A 15,423-nucleotide genomic window follows, 5' to 3' on the forward strand; every position below is an offset into this window, starting at 1 on the left:
GGTGACAGTGAGCAGAACCCCTGAATCTGCGAGCCAGATGCTGCTGGCCTCCTGAGTGAGGTCTGTGTGTGCATGTGGGGGTTGGAGGGGAGTGATCCCTTCCTCTCCCTCCTTTTCACTGAGTCTCAAACAGTTTAAGTGATTTGCCAGAGTCTTAAAACTTGTAGGTGTTGAAACTTAGATTTGAATCCAGTTCTGCTCAAATTTCATTTTCCTGCTCACTGACTATCCTTGATTAAATGCCATGAGGATTTATCTAGCCTCTCTCATGCTGCCCATCTATCCATCGAGTCAGCATTTTTATGTTTCTCCTGGAACTCTCTTCTCAACCCATTCTCTGTTCAGTGTAGACATTGTGCCTCCTTGTGTGGGTCTCTGGGCAACTTTTCTTCTCATTTCTGAGTTTTCTGTGTTTCTTCTCAGCTCATATCTGACCTTAGATGGGGCCCCATGGTGGATCATCCTTTTTGTAAAGAGGGAAGTGGGCATTGGGCAGATAGCAAGAAGGGAGCATGTGAGCCTTGCCAGCCTGGGTTGATCCACAGTCTGAGGAATGGGACTTGAGGGTTTAAATATTAACCAGAGGTCTCTCCGCACCCTCTGGCCCCTCCTGGGGAGCTGTCTGTGCTCTAGGTGGTGGGCGCCTCGCCTACTCATTGCCCTCCTAACAGTGAGCACAGCCTGGCTTTGCTTACTGGGTGCCGAGGCGTCAGAGCCCCCTTCAGCACTCCTGCTTCCCAGCACAGACACAAAAGGAGGTTTGGTTCGTTTAGCAGTGGCCAGCTTTGTATGAACAAAGGGAGTTTAATGTTCTGCATGGAACACACTTTTCTCTTTAGTCTGTAAATACCACTTCAGAATTCTAAAATAAAAGCTGTGGTTGTATCTTATCCTTTCCAGAAATCCAAGCTTGTAGGTTTGAGGTTTGATGAAGATGCTGATTGGACTTCAGGATTTTCTGTCTGGGCCTCACTAAGTTATTTTTCTTTGTCACTTGCCCCCTGGTTAACTGAGCTTGATGAAGGCATGGTCTGGACTTGTCTGAGAAGCTCTTCTTGTCCCAGGAGCCCTGAGAAGCCTTGGCCCTATGCTTGCTGTTGAGGTTCTCTCAGGGTCACCTGGGGTTGACAGTGGCCCGATTATTTGACAAGACCGTCATGAAGCACCTCAGAGGTTTGCCCTTATGGACCAGGTCATCTCAGGAAGTCTTTCTTCTGGAATATTCCTTTTCAACGCTAAACCAGTATTGGTGGGTCCCAGCCTTTAGTCTGTATTTGTTAATCAACCATCATCTAACCCTTGAGGTCAGGGTTGGGAGCTGTGGGTACAGATGAACTGATGTTACTCAAGGAAGACTTGACCGCCCAGGACGGCACGCTTTGTGCTATCACATTCTGTGTAACAATGCACAGGCAAGCTAGATGTGGTCCACTAGTGAATGAATAGGCTCTAATATAAAGAGCAGCCAGAAACATACAGAAGGGAGCAGAGCAGGGCTGACCTGAGGAACAAGGAACCAGAGACAAAAAAGAAAGGGCAAGGCAGTGTCCGTGGGGTCTCTGGGAAGCCTAGTTTATTCCCTTTTGTGAAATATTTTCCAGAGATGCAGACCACAAATTTTAAATTCTCGAGTTCAACTTATAGGATTCCAGGCCTAAATGGTCATCCCATCACTATTCTGGAAAAGGAGGCTCTGTGCCTGGCAAACATTGTATACACATGTGCCAACCACTTACCCCACATACTAACTGTTCCGCTGTTTGCTCATGCCAGCAAAAACCCGGGCCGCAGACTTACTGGTGAATCCCCTGGATCCACGGAATGCGGATAAAATTAGAGTTAAAATTGCTGACCTCGGAAATGCTTGTTGGGTGGTAAGTAGGATTTTCTTTCTAAAACATTTTGGTCATGATCATGTGTTAGAAGACACTTTGTTTTCTTTTTTAATGTGACCTCTCGTAATTCAGTCTGTTCTTTTTCAGCATAAACACTTCACAGAAGATATCCAGACACGACAGTATAGATCCATAGAGGTTTTAATAGGAGCAGGTTACAGTACACCTGCTGACATCTGGAGTACGGCATGTATGGTAAGAACAGCCATGGCCATTTCCTTCCATGTAAAGGCTCATCATTGGAATGCTTGTGATGGGCAGAATCTGGTCATGCATGTCTGAAGTGTTCTGACTGAAGGTTGTCCATCATGGGCTGCGTGAGGGGAAGATTGTTGCCTTGAGTATCTTAAGAATTGGAAGAACTCGCCCTGGCCAGTTAGAGCTTCGGTCTGTGGACTGAAAGGTCCCAGGTTCGATTCTGGTCAAGGACATGTACCTCAGTTGCAGGCTCCATCCTTGGTCCCGGTTAGGGCATGTGCGGGAGGCAACCAATTGATTTGTCTCTGTCTGTCTGTCTGTCTGTCTCTCTCCCTCTCTTTCCCCCCTTCCAGTCTGTGAAAAGCAATGGGAAAAAAATTCCCCGGTTGAGGATTAAAAAAACACAAGAATTGGAAGAACTTTTGGGCATGTCTTGGGATTGGATGAGCATGGTTTGGTCTTCTCAGAGTCTGTGTCTTCTCAAGGCCCTGTGCAGCCCACGACCCTGAGAATCTGACCCTCTGCTGTAGTGGCAAAATAACTTCAAGTAATTCTTTTGGTTACTGAGAGCTTGCAGGTTGTACGAAGCTTCATCACTCACGCCGTGTCTTAAGGGATGACTGTCTGAGGCTGAAAGGCTGTAGTCCTTTGCAGTGAACTCTGACAAACCTTATCTCCTTACTGGAGAGGAAAGGCCTGCCCATCCACCAGTGTTTCATCTCTCTTCTTTTATAAAGTAAAATCTAGAGAATGTCCTGGCTTCTTGCTCTGGGCTGTCCAGCCACTTTGGAGATACCAGTAACTGCAAATGCTCCTCTGACCAGATCTTCCTGAGGAGGACACGGTGATGTTTTCCTCAGGGCCTCAGGATGCCTCTGCTTCCACCCACATGTCCTATCTGTTTCCACTGCCAGTTTTGTGCATCACAAGTTTAGTTATGTCTAAACCCTTCCCAGGCCCCACCAGTGCATCTTTTTCTCACTTACTCCTTACGTGTGAGTTGATAAACATGAATGGTCCTTCATCGTGAGCCAGTGTCATTTTCTTTTTTGGCCAGTTCAGCACCTTCCTCTTCGTGGGCTATACTTTGTAGTCCTGTGTTGGAAAGGGTGTGTGTGTGTGTGTGTGTTGATTGGGGTGGTGTTTCATGCTTTCCTTATCTTACATTTCCCCCCCCAAATTCTCCTCTGATATTTAAATGCAAGGGCATGTGTGTAAAGGTAGGCACTTGTCTCATGACACAAAAATTCTGAACAGTTAAATTTACTGTCATTCAAAGATTAATGTAACAATTGAGTGTGTTAGATTGTTTGTCCTCTGATCCTACAGTAAAAGTATTGTTAATAGTGCTAAAATGATATGAAAAAAGTAGATATTTCAGGTTAGCATGATCTGAGGCAATAGATATGGTCAAACAGAACTGAAACACTGTCCCTTTCTGTCCCCATGTTGCTCTGATGGATAATTCCAGATAACTTTAAAAATCAAGTTTTTCAGTAAGTATCAAAAACCTAAGGTCTTGCTGTGACTGGGTATGGAAAAGAATGGTTAAAAGAATTGATGGAAATTTGGTAGTTCCTTTGAAGTTAGAGACTGCTGTGGAGAGGAATTAGATGTCTCTGTGTGACTCCAAAGGGCACCTGGGCCAGAGCTGGAGGCTGCGGGAAGCTGTGGTTGGGTCAGTAGAAAGGGAGCACTTGGAACATTTGGAGCTGTGGGGGAGAATGTTCCATTTCAGAATGTGGTGAGGTCAAGCCTTACTTGTCCCCAGCAACACAGAAGGGGCCAAGTTAGGGCTGCCCTGAATTAGACTCTGAGAGCTTTTTCAACTCTGATATCCTGTGCTTCTAATTTTGGGTGTTAAATTTTAGTAATATAACCAGAAAAATAGGACAAGATCACAGATGTAGTGAATAACGGTGGTGGTGTCAGCACAGTTAGATAAGAATCTGTCCCTCTACACGATCTTCTTGCGTGCTGACTCCTGCTGTTGCTGCCAATAGTGGCATAACCCTTAGTAACCCCTAAGGAAAAACATTCATTTAGCCTCCTTCCAGCAACTCTCCTCCCCCACCCCACCCCACCTTTCCACAAAATTAAACATAAGCTCCCTCAGTATTTCTAGGGCTATTTATGAGGATTTTAAAAATTTTGTCAAAAGGGTGATATTTCTGGGAGGGTCAAGCCTTCATTCCCCACCCCTACCCCTTATCCCTGAAGGTCCCTTTTGTTCTAACTAAAGCTGCTAAAGATGAGGCAGTGTTTCCACATCCCTACCCTTTTTTTTTTGAGTTTAAAAATCAGTGTATTAAATTCATAATTCCAAGCTGTACTAAAAGCTCCAGATTGTTCTTGGAGGTGAAGCCCAGAGTCCTTTGAGTGTTGTAAGTGGCACCAAGCCTTACAGAGACTGCAAATGGGGATGGCGCTCCTGTGGTGGGGGCACCCATGCCTGCTAATGTGTGCCTTTGGTGTTGTCAGAGCAGAGCTCTCACCCGGAAAAGGACAACACAGTGAGGCACAGTAGCTGGGATATATCAGGTGTTGAATCTCTTTTCCTTTTCTTGAGCTTTGGGGCCTTTCCAGGTATAAGTGTATATGACCTGATAATTCTGTGTGGGTCGAGGCTTTAGCTCCTCTGCATGTGTGTCAGAGTCCCTGAATAGGTACCTTTTTACGGACTCCATGATGAGCTTGAGTCCGTGCTATAGAAACAGGAAAGCCCATCTGATAGATTTCATCAAACATTTTTAGCACTGGTCACATTGCGGAACTAACAGGTGTCCTTATGTATTCAGAATGGGGCACATTGGCATGAGAGGGCATTTCAGGAAAGAGATATCCCCAGAATCTGAGAACAGAGGTTGGTCCAAGGGAAGGCCCTCTGAGGGCATTAGGCCAAGTACGGGGAGAAGAATCCAAAGTTGCCAGTTATTGAAAATAAATAGTAATTATGAAGGTTACAGTGGAAGGAAGTTGATGAGCTGAAGGTGGTAGTCTTTCCTGGTTTCATAGCTGCCCACGGAAAGGGAAGTTGCAAAGTATAGCGGCCGATATTTTCATGGCCGTGTGTGTGCCCTGTTGTGTGTGTCCTATTTGTCAGGAAAATCTTGCCACTCTTCCTTTTCTCTTTTAAACCATTCCATTGATAGGCCCCTTTGACTTAAGGGTTTCCTTGGAAATATGTGGGTGCTGATCAAAACAGTCATTTTTCAAAGAGCACTCAGCTGGCATATCTTAGTGTTAGGCTGTACGAACTATATACAGCTAGACTGAAATATTTTTGAAAGTTAATTAGAAGAGTGAGTGAGGACCCAAGGGAGGGTAAAGAGCAGCCAGCACTTTCGGAGCTTCCATCATGCAGCTTCTTGGGTCTTTCCCCATTAGGGTTTCACCTTTCCCTCTTGGCCTTTAAGGTATTGAATTGATTGTGTCCTAGGAGAGGAAGCCTCTCATGCCTCGAGGAAGGCCATTCAGTATGAAATCCAGTTGTTCCTCTTGGACTTGTAGCCAATGTGAGGTTTTGTGCCCAGACCTGGATTTGCCCAGTGTCTTTATTGTTTATTGGGTGGAGAGGAGAGAGGCCCCATTCTCAGGCACTGCAGCGCTGGGGCAACACCTTACTCTGTGCTGAGGCTTGACATGTCCAGGTTATGCTCAAACCCAGGTCTGGTTCAGGCAGGAATCCCAAGTTCATGAAGTAGTGGTCTTGGGCTGAGTGAGCCAACCTGCGATTTATTTAGAGTGCTAGGAGAGATGCCCCCATCTCAGGCAGAGGAGTCTCCCTGTGCGCCTTCCCTGCAGTGTGTGGTCATTAACAGAAGATGGCTCAGTGCAGTGGCAGCTCATCAAGGGCCAGAGTGGGGAGAACAGTGCCTTGAGAGGGTGGGAGCAGTGCCGTAGGCATAGATCTACAGGCATCAATAAGCACTTTTCAGAGCAGCACAATCTAATACAGAATAGAAGTTAGTATGGTGAAGACCAAAAATGGGATTTAGCTTATTCTGTTTTGTTTTTAAAGCATGATATTTGATCAGCAGAGCAATAGTAGTTGCAGTCTTTATATATTGCTACCAAATTAAACTCATAGCCCTGAGGTTTTGTGTGTTTGTGCGAACAAGGGAAGCAGACTACCTGGTGGAAATGGGAACAAGTGCTCCCCTGCCCCCCACTGGGGTGCTGGGCAGAGACAGTGGTCACCCAGGCAGCCAGCTCTCCTTGCCCTCCTTGGGAGAGGCTACACAGTGATTGGGTTCCTCCTGGCCCTGGGGGACAGAGCAAGAGGGGCTTCTTAGGCTCTAGGTGTTCCTTTGGTTGTGTCAGAAATGAATGGTAATGAGATGTTGAAAATAGCCCCCTTGGTTACTAAGACATGAAGGTCTTTGCTTTAAGAGACCACAGCATCCACTATCCAGGGGCCAGGCTAGCCTGCTGCTTGAGGGCAGGCTCTGGAGTCAGACACACCTGGGGCCTGGATTGAGCCAGGCCTCCGCACAGCTGCTTGCGGATACACAGACATGTCTGTTTGCTTCTTGTGAAATGAGAGTGCAGAGCCCTTTCATCTTCCACTAGAGGAGATGTAAAACTATTTCTGGAGCTCTTTTGAACTTTTTGGAAGGGAGAAAAAATTTGGTGTTGAGACCTTTTAGGAGGCTCTTTGGTTTGATTCATATCCTTATAAAATGTAAGTCTTGTACAAGGAGGAAAACTTGGTGACTTGGGGCCAGTCTCTGAAGTACTTAGTCTGTCATGTGTTGTGTCCTAGGCATTTGAGCTGGCGACAGGAGACTATTTGTTTGAACCGCATTCTGGAGAGGACTATTCCAGAGATGAAGGTGAGTATTGCTGCCTGCTGGGCACCTTAGTCTGGGGCTCCCTGGGGTCCCAAAATTCTGGAGAATGGTGTATTTTTGTACTGAAATAGAGCTATGTATTGGTTTTCAAACAACAAATTTAGATGCTTTTTTTTTGAGCCTCATGGGAAGGGTGGCACTGGAGATCCCTCCCTCCTGCTGCCCACAGGCCCCAAGCCCAGCTGGCCAGGAGAGGATAAGTGATACAGACCTGAGGCCTCTTGTGGTCCTTTTGTCCACTGAGCTGCTGCTCATTTTTCTCTCCTTTTTGGGAGCTGAGTTGAAAACCAGGGCATTCTGACTTGAAATCCATCTGTAAACCTGGTCATCTCCATGTTAATTTGCTTGCGATGCTGGGGTGGCCTGGGATGAGCTGGCATCAGTCACCGTTAATGCTCCAGATGGTACCTGATGCCTGCCAGTCTCAGAAGCCTCTGCATGGATGTGCTGCAAACATTGTTGATTTGAATCTATTTCTGAGTTTTTACTAATTTCAATTTTTCCCCTCTTCTTTTATCCCCTCCTTCCCTTTGCCCCTCCCATTCCCATATCCTTTTTTCTCTCCTCCATAGACCATATAGCCCACATCATAGAGCTGCTAGGCAGTATCCCAAGGCACTTTGCTCTATCTGGAAAATACTCTCGGGAATTCTTCAATCGCAGAGGTAGTACCTCTTCTTTTTGAAAAGCGCCTCGATGCAGACAGAAACGAAATAGTAGCTACTGGTTGCAGCATAATGGTGACAAAGGCATTTCTCCTAAATTTAAAAAGCAACCCCGCAGAATTCCGGTGCTGATTTAAAAGTTGAGAGGGAAGACTGCATGTGGCCCAGTGCTGCGGTCACCCTGTGCATCAGCTCTCCGAGGTGCCCTGGACCTCCAGTGCCTGTGTCCGGCCACCGGCAGAGCTGGTGCTTCTGATTATTCAGGGTGCACTCTGTTTCTGTCTGCGCAGGTGGTGGCAGTACTGCATGCAGCGTACTGATTAAACTGTCGTGTGTTTCTGTTTTGCTGGCAATGTTTCCCAATGCAGATCACATAGCATTGATCATTGAACTGCTGGGGAAAGTCCCTCGAAAATACGCTATGTTGGGGAAATATTCCAAGGAGTTTTTCACCAGAAAAGGTAACGAACGGTACTTATGCAGCACTAATTTCAGCATAATCCTCTCCAAAAAGGAGAAATTATGCTTTTGCATTTGGGCAGTGGAGAAAAATCTGGACTTTTACAACTGGGGAATTCTGCCGAAGAAAGCTCCCAAGAAATAAACATGAGTGAACCATCTGATACCTGTGGAATAAGAATTTTGTAAGAGAACCTTCCTAAAATCCTTTTTCTCCTCCACACCTCTTCTCTCCTACTCTAAGTACCAATCTTCATATTAAAGCATTTATAAAAAGGAGTTAATAGAATTTTAGAAACCAGCTAAACTTACTTTTATATTTTCCATGTTGTTCATGGAACCAGAGAGTTTCTGCATTGGAGCAGCGCAGCCTAGAGACTAGACTTAATCAACATCCATGGGCATCCTCTTTAATCTGTCTGAGCTATTTATGTAGTGGGTGTGGGGCTGTGAAATTCAGTGAGCCTCACATTCTGCCAAGTGAGATCCTGTTCTCCCATTGTAATACCTCACACTGTATTATAAGTGATTTTATTTTAATATTGTTGTTCATGTTGATCTTCCCTTGTCATGACCTTGAACAGCTGTTTCTTCACCCTGTGTAGTCCCCTTAGTGATGAATTTTAAAAAGCATCCAAAAACCCCAGGGGATTTATTTTTAAAGACCTCTTCCCCCGTACCATATTCTTTTGTGTGAGTATAGTTGGCCCTCTTAATTCATGTTTTTTCAGCGTAATATTTTGTTGTTGTTGAAACACTGTTAAAGAACTTTTAAAATTGGTGTGGTCAGGACATGAAGTTTATAGAAATTCCCGAAAGTCCCAGATATTCTTTCTTCCCTGCATTAACCAGACTTAGAGCACCAACTTGACTTTTTATTTTCTTGTGAAGTAAGGGATTCTTGTAGAGTAGTAATCCTTTATTATACACTTGGGTGATGTTCAGCTCACCAGTCCTTATTTTATCCTGTAGGTTTTATTTCCCTGTTAAATATACAAGGGACCCAAGAACTAACCATGCAAAGATGGTGTTTATCTGCTCCACTCCTCTGAGCACATTGACCACAACTCTGAGTTTTCTTGGGACAATCCAGTGGGCAGCCTGTGATATATGTAACTAGATGCAGTTGTTTTCTTAGCACCTTTTTAAGGCTTATCAGAGGAAAAAAAATTGTTAGGGAGAACTGTTCTTCAGACAACTGGTATTAATTTTGGTTCTGAGAATCTGGTCTGCAAGTCTGGGTCACAGGAGCAAGATAGAAAGTTCCCTTCCATACATGCAGACTCACACAGGCCCACGTTATAGGTAGGAGCCTCTCCAGGAGCCTGAGGTCACCTCTGCTGTGGGTAGCAGCTGCCTTGAGGTGCTCCTGCTTGGTAGGCTTTGCTGAGGGCCTGAACAGCACTTGCTGAACTCCAGCCCAGAGCACCTGTGGGCCTGTAGCCTCTCCTCACCCCATTTGGCAGGGCTATCTTCAAAGGGCAGGTTGATGAGTGATGATGCATAGTGAGCTGATGTCGGATGGTGGTTGGTTTCAGCTCAGAGCTCCCTGTCCTGTGGCCCTTCATGCTGGAAGCTGGCTTCAGGTTGGCCTTTCCACCAGCATCCTTGCACCTGGGACAGCTCATGGTTTGTGCCCTTCCCTGACAAATGTAAAGTCCTTACACAGAACTTTGCTATTCTGTTGTCACATCAGATGCTTTAGGACTTACATGCACGGTTGTTTTTGGGTCGCTTGTTTAAAGGCGACCTGCAGAGTTGAAATGCACTTAGCATTCTTGGTAGAGATAGACAGAAACATTTTGATTGGGTGTTACTGTGTTAACTAGAGCCTTTTTAAAAAAAACTTCCCCTGCCCCCTCCCCTCCCCTCCCCTCCCCCCCTCCCCTCCCCCCCTCCCCTCCCCTCCCCTCAGGCCATCACCACACTGTCGTCTTTGTTCATCGGTTATGCATATATGTTCTTTGGCTAATCTCTTCACCTTCTTTCATCCAGTCTCCCTCCCCGCTCCCCTGTCAGCTGTCAGCCTGTTCCATGTACTTCCTTTGGATGTAAGGGAGAATTTATGACTAGGCAAGAAATCCCCTAAAATGACTGGAAATTGAGACTTAAATTAAGTTCTTTCCTGATTATTGTTTATTTATAATAACTGTGAAAATTAGAAGGGATTTAAGGTTTTTACAAAAGTTACAGAATGATAATATGATGAATGAGGGCCTGTCATGATATGGATTTCAGGATGAAATGCTTGATATGTTGCATGAAAGGTGTTAGGGCATGCCTTCCTAAGCAGCGGGTATGAAGTACATGTTTTGGAAAAAATGAGAACTTAAGTGTATTGGTTTAAATTTTTTTTCTAAAATATCTTTGTGTCAAAACCAATAACAAGAAAATCAGAATTTAAAACCATTAATGTGCTTATGTCACATTGGAAAGCAGCCAGTGTTCTAGAGGGAATGAACAGCAGGTTTTCCTGCTCGTGAAGTGGACTTCACCCCACCGAGAGGCTAGGGAGCAAGAGTCAGGTCTGCGCGTTAAAGCCAAAAATCAAATGCAGCTACATGACATCTTCTCACTTATCATTCATACTCTATCCTGTAGGTACCTGATGCCCAGATGGGCTGCTGGGAAGGGTCAGCTTCAGACTGATCTTAGCATGAACTTGACTCTGGGGAAATAACTAGACCATTTTTCTTGTACTAGTGAGTCTTGAAACTTTTAAACTACTTTATAGTTTCTTCTTTTTTTAATCCTCACCCAAGGATATGTTGTTATATGATTTTAGAGAGAGAGAGAAACATTGATCAGTTGCCTTCTGTACACTCCCTGAATGGGAATTGAACCCGCAACCTTTTTTTTTTTTAAATATTTTATTGATTTTAGAGAAAGGAGAGGGAGAGAGAGAGAGAGCTAGAATCATCAATGACGAGAAAGTCATTGATCGGCTGCCTCCTGCACGTCCCCTACTGGGGATCAAGCGCGCAACCTGGCATGTGCCCTGACCAGGAATCAAACCATGACCTCCTGGATCATAGGTTGATGATCCTCTGCTGAGCCACGCTGGCTGGGCGAACCCACAACCTTTTGATGTATGGAATGATACTTCAACTGAGCTACCCAACCAGGGCCAGTTTCTTCTTAAACATTAATTCTAAGTTATAAAAAGTCTGATTTTTCTTCTCACTGGTAAGCTCTTCTCTCAGTAGCAGAGCTCTGTGAGAGCAGGGCTTTGTCTGTCTGGCTTACTGCTCGATCCCCAGAACCTGGATTAGGCAGTGCCAGGTGAAGAGTAATTTAAGTCAGTATGTTATTTTTTTAAATCCTCACCCAAGGATATTTTTCCATTGCTTTTAGTTAGAGTGGAAGGGAGGGAGGGAGGGAGAGAGAGGGGTAGAAAGAAAGAAACATCGATGTGAGAGAGACACATTAATTAGTTGCCTCCCACGTGTACCCTGACCAGCACCACCCTGGGGAACAAACCTGCAACCCAGGCATGTGCCTTTGACTGGGAGTCAAATCTGCAACCCTCTGGTGCACGGGTCAACGCTCCAACCACTGAGCCACACCAGCCAGGACTAAGTCAGTATTTAGTTATAAAGTTTAAAAAATTAACCTGTATCCAGTCTTTGTTTTGGATGGAAGCTTGTGTGAACTAGAAGCTTGGTGACAGTATGTTCCACTTTGCCTGGGACAGTCTTAGTGACACCCCACCTGTTGTCCTGGCATAATTACTAGTAGCACCCTCTTTCCCTCTCACTTAGGTCCCCATTTGGAGGCTGCATGATAAAGCCTCCCCCGCCCCAGCTAGAGCCGTTGTGGAGGACAGAGGATGTGACAGTGATGATGCTGTGCCCTGGAGACAAACTGTAGTGACACAGAACTCCGGGTAAAGGAAAATAACAAACCACAGCCACAGCTGAGCATAGGTTTGAGTTACTATTTTAATCATTTAATTTTGAAATTGAGCATATGATGCAAAAAAGAAACTGTTGCTATAATAGGTTCAAGTAAATTGTATTATACTTCATCCCATTTATTCCTCATTTATTGTGATTTACTAATTAGTGAAATGCTTATTTTTACTATGTGCATTAACACACATTGGAATACTTTTGAAGTTATTTTATTGTATACGTTGTACCAGCTTTTTATAACTAGCTTTATTGAGATACAATCTATGTATTGTACAATTCACCCTTTAAAGTGTACAATTCAGTGGTTTTTAGTATAGTCACAGAGTTGTACAGCTGCCACCACTGTCTAATTTCAGAACATTTTCATCATCTCAGAAAGACAACCTGTGCGCATTCACACTCACTTGGTCTTCTCCCCCTTAGCACCAGCAACCACTAATCTGCTTTCCTTTTTGAGTTTGCCTGTTCTGGACATTCCACATAAATGGAATCGCCCAGTATGTGGGCTTTCGTGTGGCTTCTTTCATGGACTGCCTGTGGCTCACTTCTTGTATGTGTGGATGCGCCGTGTTTGGTTTCTCCATCCATTGATGGACACTCGGGTTGGTTCACTTTTTGGCTGTTACGAATGTTTCTATGAACATTAATGCACAGGTGTTTGTATGGACATAGGAATGCGCGTGTGTGATAGTTGAAATACAGAGGTTTTCCTTTTCATGAAGTCCAGTTTTCTGCTTTTTCTTTTGTTACTTGTGCTTTTGATTCCACATCTAAGAACCTGCCTACTTCAGGGACACAAGGATTTAATGTTTTCTCCTGAGAATTTTGTTTAGGTCTTACACTTAGGTGTGTGATCCATTTTGTTAATTTGTGTGAGAGGGAGAGGGTTTAACAGACTTTGAACTCAGGTGTCTCACCTGCAGGCACTTTGTAGGAATATTTCAGATTTCTTGTGCTTCGTGTCTTTCTCTGGACTAATGAAGCACTCGATAGGCTTCCTTTCTGTGTGCTGTTGAAATATAGTGCATTTCATGTATGTCCTTTTTTCCTGGTCACCAGTATTCACTGAAATACAGGACCAGGACTTGCCTTCATAGTTTCATTGTGTGGTGCAAAACCTCCTGTATTTGTATGTTTAATTCTGGAATAATATTCTTTTATGGACAGAATAATATATTTCACTTAATAATTAAGAGATATATAATGGAAGTACTTAACTTTTTTCCTTAAAAAGTAATCTAACAACCTGGGACTGGCAGATACAGTCGCAATCCCAAAGCCTTTACTCCACAGAAGGAGCTCTCCCAAGGGCTTGTTGCCCGTCTTTTTTCTGTGGCCCTCTCAAGCTGATTCTCCCCCAGAGTGGCCGGCAGGCCTGGGCTGCTGAGTGTAGCACTGGCGGCAGGGCACCCATCTAGTAAGTAGCTTCACTGGTCTCTTGTTTGCACGCTTATGTGTGAGAGCTGATGCTGAGGAAGGGAGAAAGGCTGGGCATGGTTTAAAAAGCGAAGACTGTCACAGTGTAAGTGCCTAGTTACTTGCAAAATATGTTTTAGCAAAACATGATATATTTTCCTAAGAGAAAAACTTTTCAAGGCAAAAAATTCTTTTAACTTGTGAGGGGAGCCACTTCTCTTATTTTACAATAAGTGCTGGTAGTGCAGGTGGCTGTTTCTTGTGTGTTATATGGAGGGCTGTATCTGGTAAATGGACTCGAGTCCCTGACTCCGCAGATGAGCCTGTACTTGGCATTTCTACTAGCAGTAGATATACAAGTTTGGGAGCTTAGGATTTGTTTTTAAGTAACCTTTATCAACTAGTTATAAGACAGCATTTCTTATCATTGAGTTAAATGTAAGAATGTGGACATATAGTCATAGGGTTTTTGCATCATGTATTTTTCCCACCTATCTACATAATCCACATTTTCTGTTTAGAGGCAATTCTGTATTCTGTTTTATTGCAATGTTATTATGTATTCAATACTTGTTGGTGTTTAGGATTATTTTGCATATTGTCCTGTTATAGATAGCATGTTTACAAATACAGTTTTTTGTGTGCGATTTACTTGGTTAAAGTATGTTAGATATTATAGGCTGTTTGGGAATATTTTTACCAGTTTATAGTGATGCTAGTTAGGGCTGAATAAATAGTTTTTTATAGTCTTTCAGCACTGAATTGTTTTCATCACTGTTATGCACACTTTAAGTCAAATTTGGGGTAAACCCTATCTTCGAAGATTGCACATACTTGCATGCCTCTTGATGGATTTTAGAATAAAAACTGGCATCCTCAAGGCTCTATGTCTTTGTTGTTCTGGGCAGATGGTGCTGCTTGGTAGTAGCATTCATTCCCAAACCTGGAAGATATTTATTCCAAGTCAGAATAGATAAATGGAAATAGAGCTCTCTCCCCTTCCCAGAGAGCTTGTTTTAGCATGTTACGTGTGAGCTTTTTGAGTGCTTTCCCTTGCTTGGGTGAGATCAGCAGTCATTATAAATTCAGTAGCGCTGCATTGTAGAAAATACAGAAAGAGAAACAACCTTATAATGAAGCTGGTGTGGGGGGGGCACCCGCTTTGTATCCTTATGGGCACTTTGAAGATCACTCTTGTGGTCATATGTAGAACATAGTTTTCACATCTGTTCTTTTGCTACCAAATATTTACCATATAATTACCCCATGTTATTAAGTAGTATTAAATATTCATCAAATGGGTGTACCATGGTGTGATTGGTTTGTTTTTAACTGCCACTCTCATATTACTGAGCATTTGAAATATTGCAGTATAAATAATTTTGCAGTGAGCCTATCTGAGGATGGGAGTATGTTCCAGGGTTTATTTCCTTAGGCTGGATTCCTAAAACTGGAATTTCTGGGTTAAAGGGGATGTTCGGTGATTGTTCAGACTCTGTTCTCATGAACACTTTGTTTTCTTCTACAGTTTAAGGAAGGCAGGTCCTTAGCCTCCCCTAAGATGGCAGGTCCTCTTCCCTTGTAAAAATAAACCTGACCTGCAGCGGGAAGCCATGCTTAACTCCATCTGCAGTCCTCACACTGGTGCCAGAGCTTAGTTTTTACACCAACCTCTTTAAAAAGAAATAGTCTGTAAAGATTTTTTAATTCACAGTTCTGTGCACATCATGATTACAATTCTGTAGATATAGCAATTTGTAAGAATGTACATTGAAAGCATATAGGCCAAAAGAAAAAGTCCCTGTGGGGTGGGATTACAGGTCATTTTTCCTTTTGTGTTAGTAATTTTCTGTGATGTTCTTTTATTTTCTTTATGATTAAGGAAAGAGGAAGAGTATGTTTCTAAATTGAGTTGAATAAGTGGGTGGAACAGATGAAGCCTCCTAAGAAGACCTGTAAGCACAGAACTGGTGTCTATTAATGCATATCATGAGAAAATTCACCGTGTTGGTTAAACCATGAT

The 15,423-nt window shown here is 43.8% G+C and overlaps 1 protein-coding gene across 6 annotated transcripts in view; it reads left to right on the forward strand.

Annotated features, from left to right (window-relative positions):
• The window catches only part of SRPK2 (SRSF protein kinase 2), a 227,665-nt gene that overhangs the window by 207,738 nt on the left and 4,504 nt on the right, over positions 1 to 15,423 (forward strand). For 3 of the 6 annotated variants that reach the window (XM_081146521.1, XM_081146520.1, XM_081146522.1), the window contains 5 exons: positions 1,774 to 1,874; positions 1,983 to 2,090; positions 6,859 to 6,928; positions 7,519 to 7,611; positions 7,980 to 8,072. In XM_081146521.1, coding sequence (XP_081002647.1) covers positions 1,774 to 1,874; positions 1,983 to 2,090; positions 6,859 to 6,928; positions 7,519 to 7,611; positions 7,980 to 8,072 — 465 coding nt within the window. The remainder of the gene's footprint in view (positions 1 to 1,773; positions 1,875 to 1,982; positions 2,091 to 6,858; positions 6,929 to 7,518; positions 7,612 to 7,979; positions 8,073 to 15,423) is intronic. The other 3 variants (XM_081146524.1, XM_081146523.1, XM_081146525.1) reach the window with 1 other exon arrangement.

This window comes from Miniopterus schreibersii, assembly GCF_964146895.1.
Source record: "Miniopterus schreibersii genome assembly, chromosome: 9".
NCBI lineage: Eukaryota > Metazoa > Chordata > Mammalia > Chiroptera > Miniopteridae > Miniopterus > Miniopterus schreibersii.